At 26.5% G+C, this 14,710-nt stretch overlaps 2 protein-coding genes across 4 annotated transcripts; both read right to left on the bottom strand.

Annotated features, from left to right (window-relative positions):
• Positions 1-1,427: 1,427 nt before the first annotated feature.
• Positions 1,428-6,055, bottom strand: LOC123266031. The gene is made up of 2 exons (XM_044730059.1): positions 5,278-6,055; positions 1,428-4,930 (listed from the first exon to the last, which is right to left on the bottom strand). Exons 1-2 carry the CDS (start codon positions 6,053-6,055, stop codon positions 1,428-1,430), a joined length of 4,281 nt encoding a protein of 1,426 aa, XP_044585994.1.
• A 1,150-nt stretch (positions 6,056-7,205) lies between these two features.
• LOC123265417 lies at positions 7,206-14,061 on the bottom strand. Of its 3 annotated transcripts, none has more exons than XM_044729140.1 (7): positions 13,891-14,061; positions 13,557-13,740; positions 13,253-13,471; positions 12,970-13,167; positions 12,558-12,881; positions 12,239-12,429; positions 10,946-11,031 (listed from the first exon to the last, which is right to left on the bottom strand). In XM_044729140.1, exons 1-6 carry the CDS (start codon positions 13,891-13,893, stop codon positions 12,239-12,241), a joined length of 1,119 nt encoding a protein of 372 aa, XP_044585075.1. In that variant the 5' UTR covers positions 13,894-14,061; the 3' UTR covers positions 10,946-11,031. The 3 variants fall into 3 exon arrangements, with proteins under 3 accessions (XP_044585077.1, XP_044585075.1, XP_044585076.1); XM_044729141.1 differs by having other exon boundaries at positions 13,003-13,167; XM_044729142.1 differs by lacking the exons at positions 12,239-12,429; positions 12,558-12,881; positions 12,970-13,167; ... (1 more) ...; positions 13,557-13,740; positions 13,891-14,061 and adding exons at positions 7,206-7,500; positions 9,644-9,800; positions 9,999-10,187; positions 10,484-10,679; positions 11,253-11,876 and having other exon boundaries at positions 10,857-11,031.
• Between the last annotated feature and the right edge of the window lie 649 nt (positions 14,062-14,710).

Raw genomic sequence — 14,710 nt, 5'->3', positions numbered from 1 at the left:
TGTAACATCAGCTGTTGTATAGCTGTATTTAGAAAGATATATTCGTTAAAAAGTAGTGTTACTTTTGAGTTTGCTGGGAAGGATACGTTTTTAACTGTCAATGAAAAAATAGTAGAAATTGTAATTTTTACGAAAAATAACGAAATCTGCCTAAAAACAGTTTCACTATAAAATGTGCTGCTAAGTACATGTTCTACTTTTGAGGTAAAAGTAAAAAAAAAATTGTTATCTTGATAAAAAATAGTGAAATCTAAAAAAAATTAAATATAGATAAATAAACAAATTTTATTAAAATCAACAAAGAATGAAAAGATTTAAAAAAAAAATTTTGCATGATTGATGTTCATGCATTTTATCTAACTTAGTATATCATGTTCACCAAATAAGCATAATTTATTTTTATTCGAGTTTTTTTATGCTCTAACTTTTTGTTGATTTAAAATTTTTCAATTATTTTATTTTCTTTTTTGATATCACTATTTCTAATAAAATATAGTATGTAATGTTAACTTACAACAATAAATGAACAATTAAGTCAAAATTAAAAAGTTTTAATATATAGATAATTATAATTTGCGAAAATGTAAATGATACTTAGCATCTAAAACTTTTATTTTAAATATAAATATGTATTAATTTTCTTCAAGTTTGGTAACATTTAGAAAAGTTTTTTAATTTTCGTTTTCTACTGACATTATACTGTATTTTTTTATTCAATAAGTTTGAAAGAAAAAAACGGATAGCGAGTCCAACTCAGGAGCGTGAGATCCACGGCGCGAGACTTCGCACAATCAAATGTTTGTATATAAAAATCATCATATAAAATTATAATATATAATTATAATAATTAATTATATTAGAACATTTTTATTTATAATATTGTTAATAATTGTATATAATTTTTTTTATACTTAATATTTATTCAGTATTAAAATAGTATATTTTGTAAAGTCGATTTATAGAAACTAATAGGAATAGAAAATTTATAATTCGTAATATCTTCTTGAGATTTTATGGGATAAAATAAATTATGATTTTAATGCAAAGAGATAAATAATTCTATTAAGCTTACATAAATACCATTTTTATAATGACTTCGCTTCATTAAAAAAAAAAGTAGTTGAAATTAAATTTAAAAAAAAAACATTTTATCATAGTAATAAAATTTATAAAAAAATTTCTTTATAAACAATGTTTTTAACAATTTTATCTTGCTTTTCAGGAGTGAAATACACCTGTAAAGCTGACCAACACCTGACTCGCGAAAAAGCAACGTACAGTTGACCATGATTAAAAATATCTTTCGTGAGATCAACTCCAATTTTTACAAACGTTTGACCTTGTGCTTTGTTAATAGTCATACAGAACGCTACTTTAATGGGAAATTGTCGTCTTTTGAACGAAAAAGGATATATATTTTCGCAATATTATGTTACTCTATTAATAAATACAATATCTCCAAATTTGTCACCTGATAAAATTTTGCACTTCAAAATATTGTTTCCTAACTCTAAAATAATTAATCTTGTTCCGTTACAAAGACCTTCACTTAAATTTAAATTTCTGATTAACATCACTATTGAGTACTTACGTAATTGAAGCTCATATGGCGGAAAATTAGGGGGATTTAAAGTATTTAAATATTCAGGTAAAATAGCATCATCCATGTTTCCGACGTCACAATTTTCAGTACTGTCAATAGCTGAATATATTTTTTCTGTTGATATATCTAAAAGTTCAATTACTTTTTTATTAATCACATCGACGTCTATATTTCTGGCCGATAAAATAACTACTGTAGAAAGTTCATCATAGCGTTTACCTCTGATTATTCTACCGTATATATTTTCTACAATATTTTCATCATTTGATGTATAACACGTGTCAGGTAGATTTATTTCATCATTTGCGTCATTTAAAGATCCATCACCAATATTTAACAAAAACTTTACAAACTCAATCTCTTCCGGTAATGCTCGCATATTTTGAGTTAATGAAAATATACGGAAATGCTTCCATAAAAAACTAAATTTTATAGAAAGATTAATTATTTCACTTCTAGTTGCATTAGGCTGAACTGGAAGTAATTGTCGAAAATCACCTCCTAAAATCATTAGTTTGCCACCAAAAGGAATGTTATTATTCATAATATGTTGTAAAGTTCGGTCTATTATTTCTAATGCGTATCTGGGCGCCATTGGTGCTTCATCCCAAATAAAAACGTTTGTTTCTTTTAAATATTGTCCTTGTTTAGAATTCGGTTTTATATGTGAAGATGAATCTGAGAACATTGGTACAGGTAAACCAAACGTTTTATGTACAGTTTTTCCATTAGGTAAGAGCGTTGCTGCAATTCCTGTATATGCCATAGTACAAACATTTTTATTTTGGTCTTTGAGTATGTGACATAATGTTTTATAAATAAAAGTTTTTCCAGAACCACCAGGGCCGTCAATGTAAATACAATTTGGATATGTATTTAATGATTCATCGTTAATTAATGTCATTACATGATCGACTACTTCTTTTTGTTGAATATTAAGTTGATTGTAATAAGATTGTGAACTACCTTGGGAATGATTTTGTAATAGTTCTTGGTTAATTATTTCTATATCGATTTCGTTAATTTGTGGCATGTCGGGAAATGCTGAAAGGCTGTACCCTTCACGATTAAGCATTGAATTGATGTATATGTAGGCTTTTTTTTCTCCTTTTTCTATTCCTAAATTTCTACTATAATCTTCTGACATAGCTTCTTTGAACTCATTCCATAATTCATTTGGTTGAAGTGGTTGACAGTGAATTAATATACGTACAAATAAACAACGTAATTGTCGCGGCATCATCCATATAACTGCTTCCAATAAAGTTCTTCGCCATTCTTGATCATCTTCAATGAGTCCGGCTGCTAGACAGGCAGTTGTAAAAGTATCATAAATGACTCCATTTACTGTTCTAAGATTCTCAAAACTTGTGGCACCTTTAATGTGAATTAACAGTAGTCTAAGATGAAATAATTCAATTTGAGTAGGGCTTATTGAATACATTAGTCCTATAACGTTGAATTGTCTCTTGCGGGGTTGCCAACATGAAATTTTTGAATTATTATCTTTTTTAAAAACATAATGAAGTGGTATGTCACTATAAGTGTACTGCCAAGCATTAGGATCATGTACATTCAATTTGAAGTAGTCTATTAACATTGATTGTTTTTGTAATGCTTCTTGAAGTTCAATATCGTCACAATCATCATTAATGGTAATACTATGTTGATTAGGTAAGTGTACCGGTAAGCGGGTTATTGAATGACTTTTATCTTGTAAATTTTTTGATACAATTCGCCAAACAGCTTCTACAGGACCAACATAGCGAGCATCTACGAAATTACGAATTTCGTTATGGTCATTTATATTACTATCATTTCCATTGCGAGAAGGATGATGATCGTTCACGTTTGTTTCTCCTGTAGTATTTGGTAAAGTACCATTTATCGTTATTGCTGCTTTATCATGACCTTTGAAAACATACTTATATAAATATTTAACTGCTCTGACTGAGGATACAATTTCTACATTAATATGACAATTGAAAGTTTGTAATAAGGTTGGATTGTACGGTACTACGTGTCGATTATCAAATACATGATTGTTTCGTGTAATTGTTATTCCTTTATCTTCACGGCGATAGTGTGGATATCCATTTTCATCCATGTTTGTTTCATTTCGAAAATTCTTAGGAAATTTTTTTGAACAAACCCCGTTAATAAGACACCAATCTCCACAAGGACCGTGAAGCATATTTTTTGTTACAATATCGTATAGAATTGGATTATTTACAGAATCCGGAATTTCTGCAGAAATTAATTTATCAACTTGTTCACATGTCTTTATTTTACTACCGTTCATTAATATTATTAACATATGTAGATGAGGTAAGCCGCGTTTTTGAAACTCTATTACCCAATTGTATGCAATGACTGTACCGAGAATAGACTGTTTTACTATCATATTAATTAAAGCATCTTTTTTAATGTTAAATACACGTGCAACTAAATCAGGTCTATCAGAAGCACTTTGTCCTGGTAATAAGTTTTCTGTAATTTCACGCCATTTTGGATTACATGTCATTGTAACAAATAAGTCAGGTTTTCCAAATGTACGAACGATAGACATTGCATCTTGATAATGTTGCATCATATTTCGTAGAGAACCTGTAAAACTTGATGGTAAGACAATAATTTTTCCTATATTCGAGCTTGTATTATTATTCGAATTTCGCAATTGTAAATGATCTATTAAACCTTGGTATGATTCAGCTCGAAGTTTCTTCTGATTAAATTTACAATAATTTAATCTATCTCTTTCAATTTTAACGTAACTATCAACTATCCACTGTTGTGACAAACGACGTCCCATTAAAAAAACATTAAAGTTATCTCTGATTGCTAACTTATATTTATAATAATCAGCGCGAGTTACTCTTCTATTAGTTTTATTTTTATACGATATAGAAGCATGCCAACCTTGTTCACCATACGGATAAAAAAGAGGATAAACCCAGGGGTCAGTATTAGGATCCATAGTACTTAAAAATTGTAACGACTTAGTTGTTTTATTTTGAATTGTAACATATGATTCTGGAATTTCACCATCTGCAGTCGTTAAAAAAACTGCAGCAACTTCATTTACTCTTTGAAAATTATATCTCCTTGCATCCATTCCAGGTTTTAATGTAAAAAGTAAATTTAATTCAGGTTCAACTGTATTTCCTTCCAAATCAATTATAGAATTTTCTTTTAACACATCTTTCATCATTTGATATGACTTTGCGAAAACGTTATGTTCACGTAAAGTCAAATCAATTTCTTTTAAAAGATCTACGTTGCAATCTACATTTCTTTCCGACCTATATTCTGCTGCTTCAGAAGAATCTACAATAAATAATTGTCCATAATTGGGAGATTCATTTGGCAACGGATATAATGAGGTGTTTACTTGATAATATATCTGTCCCTGAATCTTAAAACAATATGGCCCCCTTCTTTGAGAGAAGAAAGATTTGTAAAGTTAGCATTGAAAGAAGCAAATGAGAATGAACTATTAAAATTTCTAATGCGATCGAAAAAATTTTGTGATTTCTCGTGAGTTCCTGAAAATAATGATTTTAATAATGCTGGAGGATCTTTTTGGTTTAAATCTACTTCGCCATGACGGCAACAATCATTAAAAGAATTATATTTATTAGTAACTTTTCAGCAATAAAATGTTTTTGCATTACAATGGCAACATTTAACCGACATATTTCCAATATAATTTTCTTGAATTTCATTACTGTTATTTGTTGTTAGTAAGTTATTTTCATTTCTTTGGTCTAACGGCTGATTTTGATTTAAATTGTTATCATTAGTAAAAGTTTCCTCATGAAATTCTTCGCCAGGTTGACTGTAATTATGATCAAATTGAAAGTATCGAAATTTTGTTGATTCATTACAAGGTGGAGAGTCATGATTATTCTCCGAATGACGTTGTTCTGATTCTGCTGATACTAAAAATGATGTAGAAATTGACGTTGAAGAACTTTCATGTATTGTTGAACAATAATCATGATCAGAACTTAAATTAAAGTGTACGTTAGATGTAGAGATTGTTTCAGTTATACATGACTCTAATTGTGAAGGAACGTGATGCATATGATTAAAAACCGGATTATCATTTTTTGGGTACCTAAACAACGATGCATTACTTGACGTTGAAGGAACATTTATAATATTGTTGACAACATCATATGAAGCAGAATCCAAGGAAGTAGTATTATTAATATGATATGAAGTAGTATTATTAGGAGATGTTGTAGTAACATGTTCTGAATTATTATTTATAACAGAATAATGTTTGCTTAAATTATGTAAAGGTGATATAATATGAGAGGATTGATTAGATGAATTGGTTTTTTTGATAATACGTTTATTACGATGACGTTCTTTTTCTTTTTCACATCGTAATCGTTTAATGTTTGCTTCTTCTTCTGCTGTTCGTATAATTTTACGACGTCCCATTATTGACAACAATCGAGTTAGTTGTTGAAGATAAAAAAAATATTGTATTAAACTTTTAATTAATCAAATTGTATTTTCTATAATTTATAGTACTTTAATACATATCAAAAATAGAAAAAAATATCTAATAAGATTATAAATTTTATTTATTATTAAATAATATTATTATGACATCGAAAAATTCGTAGATATGAAAGTTTGTCAATATCCAGGTATATTTGAGTAAACTTAAATTTTTCAATAATAATATTTAAACTGTGAATTAAAACAACAAATAATAATAAAAAGAAAGAATGCAGCTTATTTGTAATGTAATGAAAACTATAAGTATAAAAAATAGATTTTGCTCGTACAAAAGTTAAATTTACTTTAATAATTAAGATATAGTTAGTTGTATTTATTATTAACAATTTGTTTTTGAACTTATTGTGTTGAATATATGTTTGTATGACTTCCTTATTTGTTGTAGTCAATTTTATTATTTAAATCCGTTATATTATTATACAATTATACTACAATTGTTGTAATTAGGGAATGTATGTTTTCAAATTGAATAATTTATTTGAATTGATAAATTCTAAGTTACTCTTTCTACTGTAGTTTTCGTTATGGTAGTATTTAAATAAATGTCGTTTTAATTAATGTTATAATATTTTTATTGTCACTTCAATTATTCAGATATAATATTCAAGTTAGTGTTTAATTAATAAATAAATAATTAAAAAATTTTAGTTATTTAAAATTGAATTAATTTATTAAAACAAATAAATCGTAGGTCAATATTTATATTGTAGTTATGTTTGTAGTAATGTTATAATAAACGTTTCGATTATTGTTATATAATATGTTTATTGCAAGTTTAATTATCAAATAATGTTAAGTTAATGTTTAATAAAAGTTTTTAGTACTTTATTAAAGATAAATCGTAAGTTAATATTTATATATTATTTATATTGTAGTTGTAGTTTAAGTAGTATTTTCATAAATTATCTCAAAGGTATACTGTTATATTTTTACTGTAAATTTGATTAAAATAATTATAGATAAGTCGTAAGGTTATATTGAAGTTGTAGTTATAGTTACAGTAGTTTTTAAATAGAAGTTTTAGTTATAGTTATAGTAGTTTTTCAATATAAAAGTTTTAGTTGTAGTTATAATTTTTCATGTAAGTTAAATTTTTATGTAATGGTTAAGTTGGGGTTTAAGATTCAAATTTAGTTAATTTAATAGTAATATAATTAACATGTCAATTGTTATAAAGATTTTCCATTGATTTCTTAAGATTGGGACTGAAGATTCTATATGACGATGTACAGTCGTATTATTTTTTCCCTTTAGTTTTGAATAAGCATATAAAGTTCTAACATTGTTTATAAAAACGATTGATACACTCAAAGATGAAATTATAATTGTTCGCTTTATGGAATTGTTTCAAGTAATGTAACCTGAAAAACAAAAAATGAAGTGTCAATGCATTGAAAATTTTATAAATAATATAGTAATTTAACAAAAGTATAATATAGTAATTTAACAAAAGTAATAATAATTAGTAGTAATAGATGCAAAATAAATCAGAGAGTAATAAAGTTAGTGCAATAATTATTTTTTATTGAATATCGATTAAATAAGTATTTTGTCAAGTACCTTATAATTTACAATATTTTATATTATGTTATATTTATAATATTGTAAGTCCTTCAGGTTTGAATGTAGTAATAGCTCGCAGACTGATAAATAGTAGTTAATTTAATTTATAGTTATATATTATTTAAAATTATTTTCAATTTTGTCGAGTTGTTGACAATTAGTCCAAATAAATGTGATAATATTTTCGATTTTGTCGAGTTGTTGACAATTAGTCCAAATAAATGTGATAATAACCAAGTTTAACCTATTAATGTATCCTCTAAATTAAAATACATGAAAGTCTTGAAGTTAGTCAAAGGTCGAAACTCGCAAAAAAGCAAAAAATGGGCCACGATTCATTATTGGTCAAAATTTAGGTGCGCACGCAGCGCTATTCAAATTTCTAGTATAATTAATTTGTAATATCTCATAAAATATCATAGATGTCGTTGATGATGCGTTACACGGCAATTTGCTGTAATTTAAATTATTATTGAATTGTATGGATTTAAAATAAATTGTAAATGAACATATATTCTAGAGTATATATTTCAGAAATTGTTGTATTGTATATAATACAAAAATTCAATTTAAATAAATTATATTATTTCAATTATTCGCATCTTTTACTTTAATTATTATTTTATATCCTAATTCTAATTATATTAAAACTGACTTTTTGGATTTTAATAATAATTGAATGATATAAAAAAATGCGTAAAAAATTTCACATGTAAAATTAAGAAAAAAAAAAAACAAAATTTTTCATTAGTTTAATTTCATAAAAAAATTAACTTAGAAATTCCACACGTGAAATTAATAAAATAATAATTTTAGAACAAACTATAATCAATAATTAAACAATTATTATTCAATTATTAAAAACATAGAACAAATCAAAATTATAAATAAGTACGAATATTTTTTGATTTAAGAACATATTTATTGTTAATTTTTTGTTAAAGAAAACATATTAAAAATACAAAAGTTAAATTTTAAGTCTTATACTTGTTATATTATTATTATAATTTACTTTAAGGCAGATTCAGTATTACGTAATATTAGGTCGTATTAAACTGTTATTATTTTTAAACACTTAATTTCATAATAATTAATATGATCATTAACGCATGTGTCTAATTATATTTTTCACGCATTATCAACTAATAATCCTCCGATAACAAATAATACTCATCATCTAATATCACTTATTTATCTAATAATAAATAATGAAGTTATTAACATTTTTAATATAACTTAACATTTAATCTCACAGATTTGATTAGTATTCTAATTATTATCACTTCATTAAAAATTAGTTGTTCATATTAAACGAAAATATTGACACCAGGGGTTGAATCCATATACATATATTTTCATATTTTCTAAAATTAGGATGACTGATTAAGTTAATAATACTTTATGACTTGTAAAATATACATAAGAATTTCCCAATGGTGCTAATATTTTTTTATCTATCATCTATAAATCTATTAACATTAGATATAAGATGTAAATACTCATAATTAGATATCGTTAATGATTTTTGTCTATGAGTAATGAATCAAGTGTAGTTATGAAAAAATAAAAAAATAAACTGACATATTATTAGTCTTAATATAGTAATAAGACAACAACTGAAAATTAAATTATCTTTAAGAATAAGATTTATGCTAATGACTAAGTCATAATTTTTTGATGTAAAGATAAGAATAAAATAATCATAAGAAAATATGTTTCAAAATTATGAAACACAATAAAAATAAAATTAGTAAATAAATTAGTAAAAAATTAGTACACAGTGAAAAATTTTCCAATTCATCGAATAAATTTTTGTGTGCAAGATTTAAAGTTTTAAAAACTTTTGACACAATCTTGATGCATGCAGTTAGAATGAAATTTATTGAAAGAAAAATTTTTTACTGTGTACTTGTAAATCGAGCTACTTTAACTAAGAATTACTCGGCAAATCGCTTCTTGTTTTCGGAATCGTCGAAATCATACTTCCTCTTCGGAGATGTAATCCCCATTACTCTAAGCTCATCTGGTGTTAATGGAATAACATCACTGTCCCGGGTAATGTCATCTAATGAGTCCACTCGCATTTGAGTTGGTCCATCTATGATCATATAAAAAATTGCATAAAATTTAAATTAAATTTATGAACATATAATATGCATGTAATATCTAAATTAAACGACTTCAATATGTCTATAATAATATAAATAATATAATATAATATATATAATAATAATAATATAAAGAAAAAAGTCATTTATATTTTATAGATATAATATTGTTAGAATTGTAAACTTACCAGTAGGTGTGACAGCTGTACCACGGACTTTTAAATAACATCCTTTAGGGAATTTTCTGAAATCTGCGACGTTGAAACCTATGACACGTAGAGGTAACCTCACTTTTTTGTCAACCAGTACCCCCGATGCATAACTACCACCATATGAGGAAGCTTGCCGAAATTCCTGTTTAAGGAAGCCCTTAACATCTGGAAAATTAAAATAATAACATAAAACTAATATTTAAGTTCTCGTCCATGTTCAAAATATCTAAATAACTTAATCTTGGGAATTTGGACAGTAAATAAATAAAGATGTTAAATTATAACAATTGCTATCTTTATTTATTGTCCAAATTCCCAAGATTAAGTTATTTATTTAGAATATTGTCCAAATTCCCAAGATTAAGTTATTTATTTAGATAATAATATAAAACATAAATATTAAATATTCAACATTAATTGGTAAATGTGTTTAATAATCATTAAATTTAAAAAAAACTTACCGACAATGGCATTAACATCTTCTAAATCTTCAATAGCCTTCAATTCGATGGTACCAGACGTGTATTGATTTTCATACTTCAGTGAACTGATTGTTATATCCGTTGAAGACTGGATTACTAAACAAAGTTTACACACGACATCTTTTGGGCTAATATACCCGTTAATTTTTGATTTAGCGCCGACAATGCTAATGAACTAAAATAACACATTATATTATAAGATTAGCTTATAAGAGTAAAGGAATTATAAGATTAGCTTAATATTTAATTCTTTAGTTAATTATAAAATTAATAATTTTTTTTTATTTTTAATGTCAATTATGAAATAAATATTTTCTATTTATATATTAATAAAATAATAAAAATACTTTACCACACGGTAATTAATCAAAGCTGAATACTTTTTAGCGAGTTCTGCCCAAAAGAGAACGCGGACTCGTGAATTGCTACCGTTATTTACTGTTATTTTGTATAATGGCGTTCGCGGATTAGTTGTAGTCGCCACGTGTGTCAAACCTTCTATAGCATCGACATATCCGTGAAATTCACTATAAGAATTAAATTGAAGTACATAAATTAATGAGAAATATATGTTATTGATTAATAATCGAATAATTATATCAAATAAAAGATAAATTATTAATAATTTTAGAAAAAAAATTATAAAATAGTTAAGAACAACAGTATATAAAAATAATATATTATACTTGATAACTGAATGAATCTGATTTTTTAATAAGTTTTTCATTAAAAAATAAAAAATAATTACATCGTTTCATCTCCAGCGGTCCAGCCTCCGACTTCCTCATCAGTGGTAAATTTATCAATAAATGATTGCGCAGACATTTTAAGATTTTGAAATTTTATGAATATTTGTTAAGAAATTACACAACGCCAAACCACTTTATTTCTGCGATCTAACCCCTACGATTGCTGAAGAACGAAAGAACGAATGTCCACACTTGAGCACACATCACAGTTGGTATGCCGAATAGATTAAAGGCTACGTTCGTAAATATTTATCGGATCAAAACTACAGCGCCACTCAAATAAATATGTCGAATCTTCTGTGACTTTTTTTTTTTTTTATCTCAAATGGGCGTGTTACTTTCTTCGAAATTAATGAATGTTTTCACTTCAATGACTGTAGATAGATGTCATCATCAGAACATTCAACGATAATTTTAAATCGACCGCTCTCAAAACTTAAATGCTAAGTACATATTTAGCGCCTTAAATTTAGCGCCTTAATATTTAGCGCCTTAATATAATATACAACGCGAGAGAGTTTGACATTAAAATGCACCGTGTATATACTGTACTGATTTGTATATTTTCTGTAAGCTTAAAAGTATATTAAATGCTCATGATATATTATTGTGTCGTTTACGTATATTAAATTACTTTTTAACCAATCATATTACGAATAGTTTGCAAGACTATTTTCATATATATTTCATGTAAAATTTATTAGTGGATTCAGACGAATGAAATATGATAATGTCAAAAAAATTGATTCGAAATTATTCATGTATTTTCTAAAAAGTAGCTTTTGTTTATCACTTATTACCATTCAATTTTATGGTTAATGATTTGAAGTCAATTTGCAAACAATATATAATAATTGAATATTTCAAGTAAATATATTAAAGTAAATAATTTTCACACACAGATTTTGTAAAAAATAAACATTAACTTGAAATCAAATCAACCGTAAAATTTCATGTAATTAACCAGAATAAAAAAAGGAATTACCTATTGATCACGCGCAACTTTGTTGTCTGTTAATTGTTTGTTAAATGTCGTCAACTCTTCATGTGTAGATATAGGGAAGTCTGGTAGAAGATGAGATTGTTTAGTCGTTTGAGGTTGAGAATTTTCAGCGTGTAGGTTTAACAATACGTCGAGCTTTCGAGACAAAGAATTCAAGGTTGAACGACATGCAGCTGTTCAAAAGAAAAAAATATTCGTTTGCATAAACCAATTATGAACTTTTTGCCACAACCAATTTCGATTAAAGAAAAATAAATACAGAAAATTTGATAGATGAATAATGAAATCGGTTAATACTTACGACAGCAGTTGTGACATGTTGACGACTGTTTTTCAGTCAAACCATCAACTGTTTCAGTCAGATTTGAAACCGAAGATTGGGTGAGAGCTTTTGTATTCCCAATGTCGTTTTTCATGCTCAAAGAACCAGCTTTAGCATCGCTTTTGTTAATTGCATTTGAGTTTTGTGTACTTTCCATTGACCCTGCTGTAGTACTAGCTGTTGATGTACTTTCTGGATCATTTAAAGTTTCATTTTTATTCAAGCAGCTTGACTTAACATTTTGCACGATTTGACAGTCCTTGTTAACATCTTTTTCTTTTTTTGCATCAAATCCCGGTATTTCTTGAAAAAAAAAAAAAAAATTGATAAAATAATGGATTATAAAATAAAATTATTTTTGCATTGAAGATATTTTTCATGCAATACTTACGGATACTTTCAATACTCCTAATAACCGGTTTACCTGTAACTGTTTGTTTTTTAAAAGTTGGATGATCTTCAAGAAACATTCCGTAATCAAGCTCTTGAGTTTCGACCAACAGCTCGGGACTCTTTTCACCACTATTATTACCATGATAGTTGAAAGTTGGTAAATCTATTTTTTTTAAGGCATCATCTGCACCGAAACCTATGACAAGAGAATAAAATTAAATGATACTCTAAATGTAATACACTTTTTAAGCAATTAACATAAGAATAAATTTATTTCCTACCTTCATCGTCTTCATTATCATTATTCTCATCATTATCACTATGACTGTAACTGTTGGGACTTTTTAGGAAACGTGATGGTTTTTTCCGTTGACGTGTTGAAAGTTTTTCATTAATAACATCTTGTACAGATTTTTCATCACATGTAGACATGTCAATCACATGTAGACATGACATGTCAATAGCAGCCATCTCAACTGCTCTAGCTGTTTCATAAGTATCTATTTTTTAATTAAAACATAAATTTAATCAATTAAAAATAACTCATATAAGTTTAATTTTACCTACACAAAACACAAAACTTACCGTACGGTCCTAATAATTTATTGTACGTGAAATGTTCCCAATCTCGTTTCGGCACATAACATTTTTTGCAAGCTGCAGTTGCATTAATTTTTTTATGTGGCCAAAAAACACCCTTTTCACCTTCATTTACCCAAGATTCTGGTACTGTCGCACACCAACTGTCGGAAAATACGACAAAAAAAACCTAAATATTAGAAATGTTAAAATTAGTAAAGACAGAAGTGAGGTTATAGATCACAGTTAGCGTTATTTTTTCATTAATCTATCTACTAAATATTAAAATCAATACAAGTATGATTAGTTTTAAATAAATATACTATTAATATAATATTACCATGACTTATTTTTATTTTTGTAAATTTTAAATCACGTTAAATTGAATGCATATACAAACGCCTGCGAGTAATTGCACCAAACTTCCAAGTGTATAAAAGACACACGTTTCCAATATTGAATACTTAATTCACTCCGACACAAGATGTCGCGCTGCAAACAGCGCGTAAAATTTAAATTATAACGAATGAGGGAGTTGATAATAATATATTATTTTTTTTTTCCATAATAATAATTATTAATAATTTTGTACAGTGTATATACATAAATATAAAATGATAAAACGTAAGTATATTTTTTACATTTAACGATTTTCATATTCAATCTAATGAATGAATCAATGGAAAAAAAGTAAATGATTTATTTTTGTCAGGTATACAAACAGCTTTGTTGATAACATCGTTTGCATTAATATATTTAAAACTAGACCACGTATTTCCAGTGACTATAAAAAGTAGTCTTGAATCAATAGAGTAATTTTCTAAATTTTTTGAATTAGTTAACGTCTTGCCTTTTAAAAAAATTTTTCCTTTCATTTTAAAAATATTACTCACGTAAAAAATATTATTATTTTTAAGATAACAAAATTTGTTACAATTTTGTGATGCGGATAAAAAAAATCTACCATAATTGATTTTATCATATGAACGAAATTTACTAAATTTGGTCATTTTACGATTAAATTTTGAAACTTCGGGATTCTGTAAGACATTTTTAATAATTTCTTGCTGGTAACCACAGTTTGCACGTTCTTCAAGACGGTTGTGAAGCTGCTGCAATGGTTTTTCACCTTTTTTTAAATTTTTTTTAAGAAAATATAA

Source organism: Cotesia glomerata, linkage group LG5, assembly GCF_020080835.1.
Source record: "Cotesia glomerata isolate CgM1 linkage group LG5, MPM_Cglom_v2.3, whole genome shotgun sequence".
Taxonomy (NCBI): Eukaryota; Metazoa; Arthropoda; class Insecta; order Hymenoptera; family Braconidae; genus Cotesia; species Cotesia glomerata.
The sequence above is the reverse complement of the archived record's forward strand: the minus strand, read 5'-3'. Positions and strand labels throughout refer to the sequence as shown.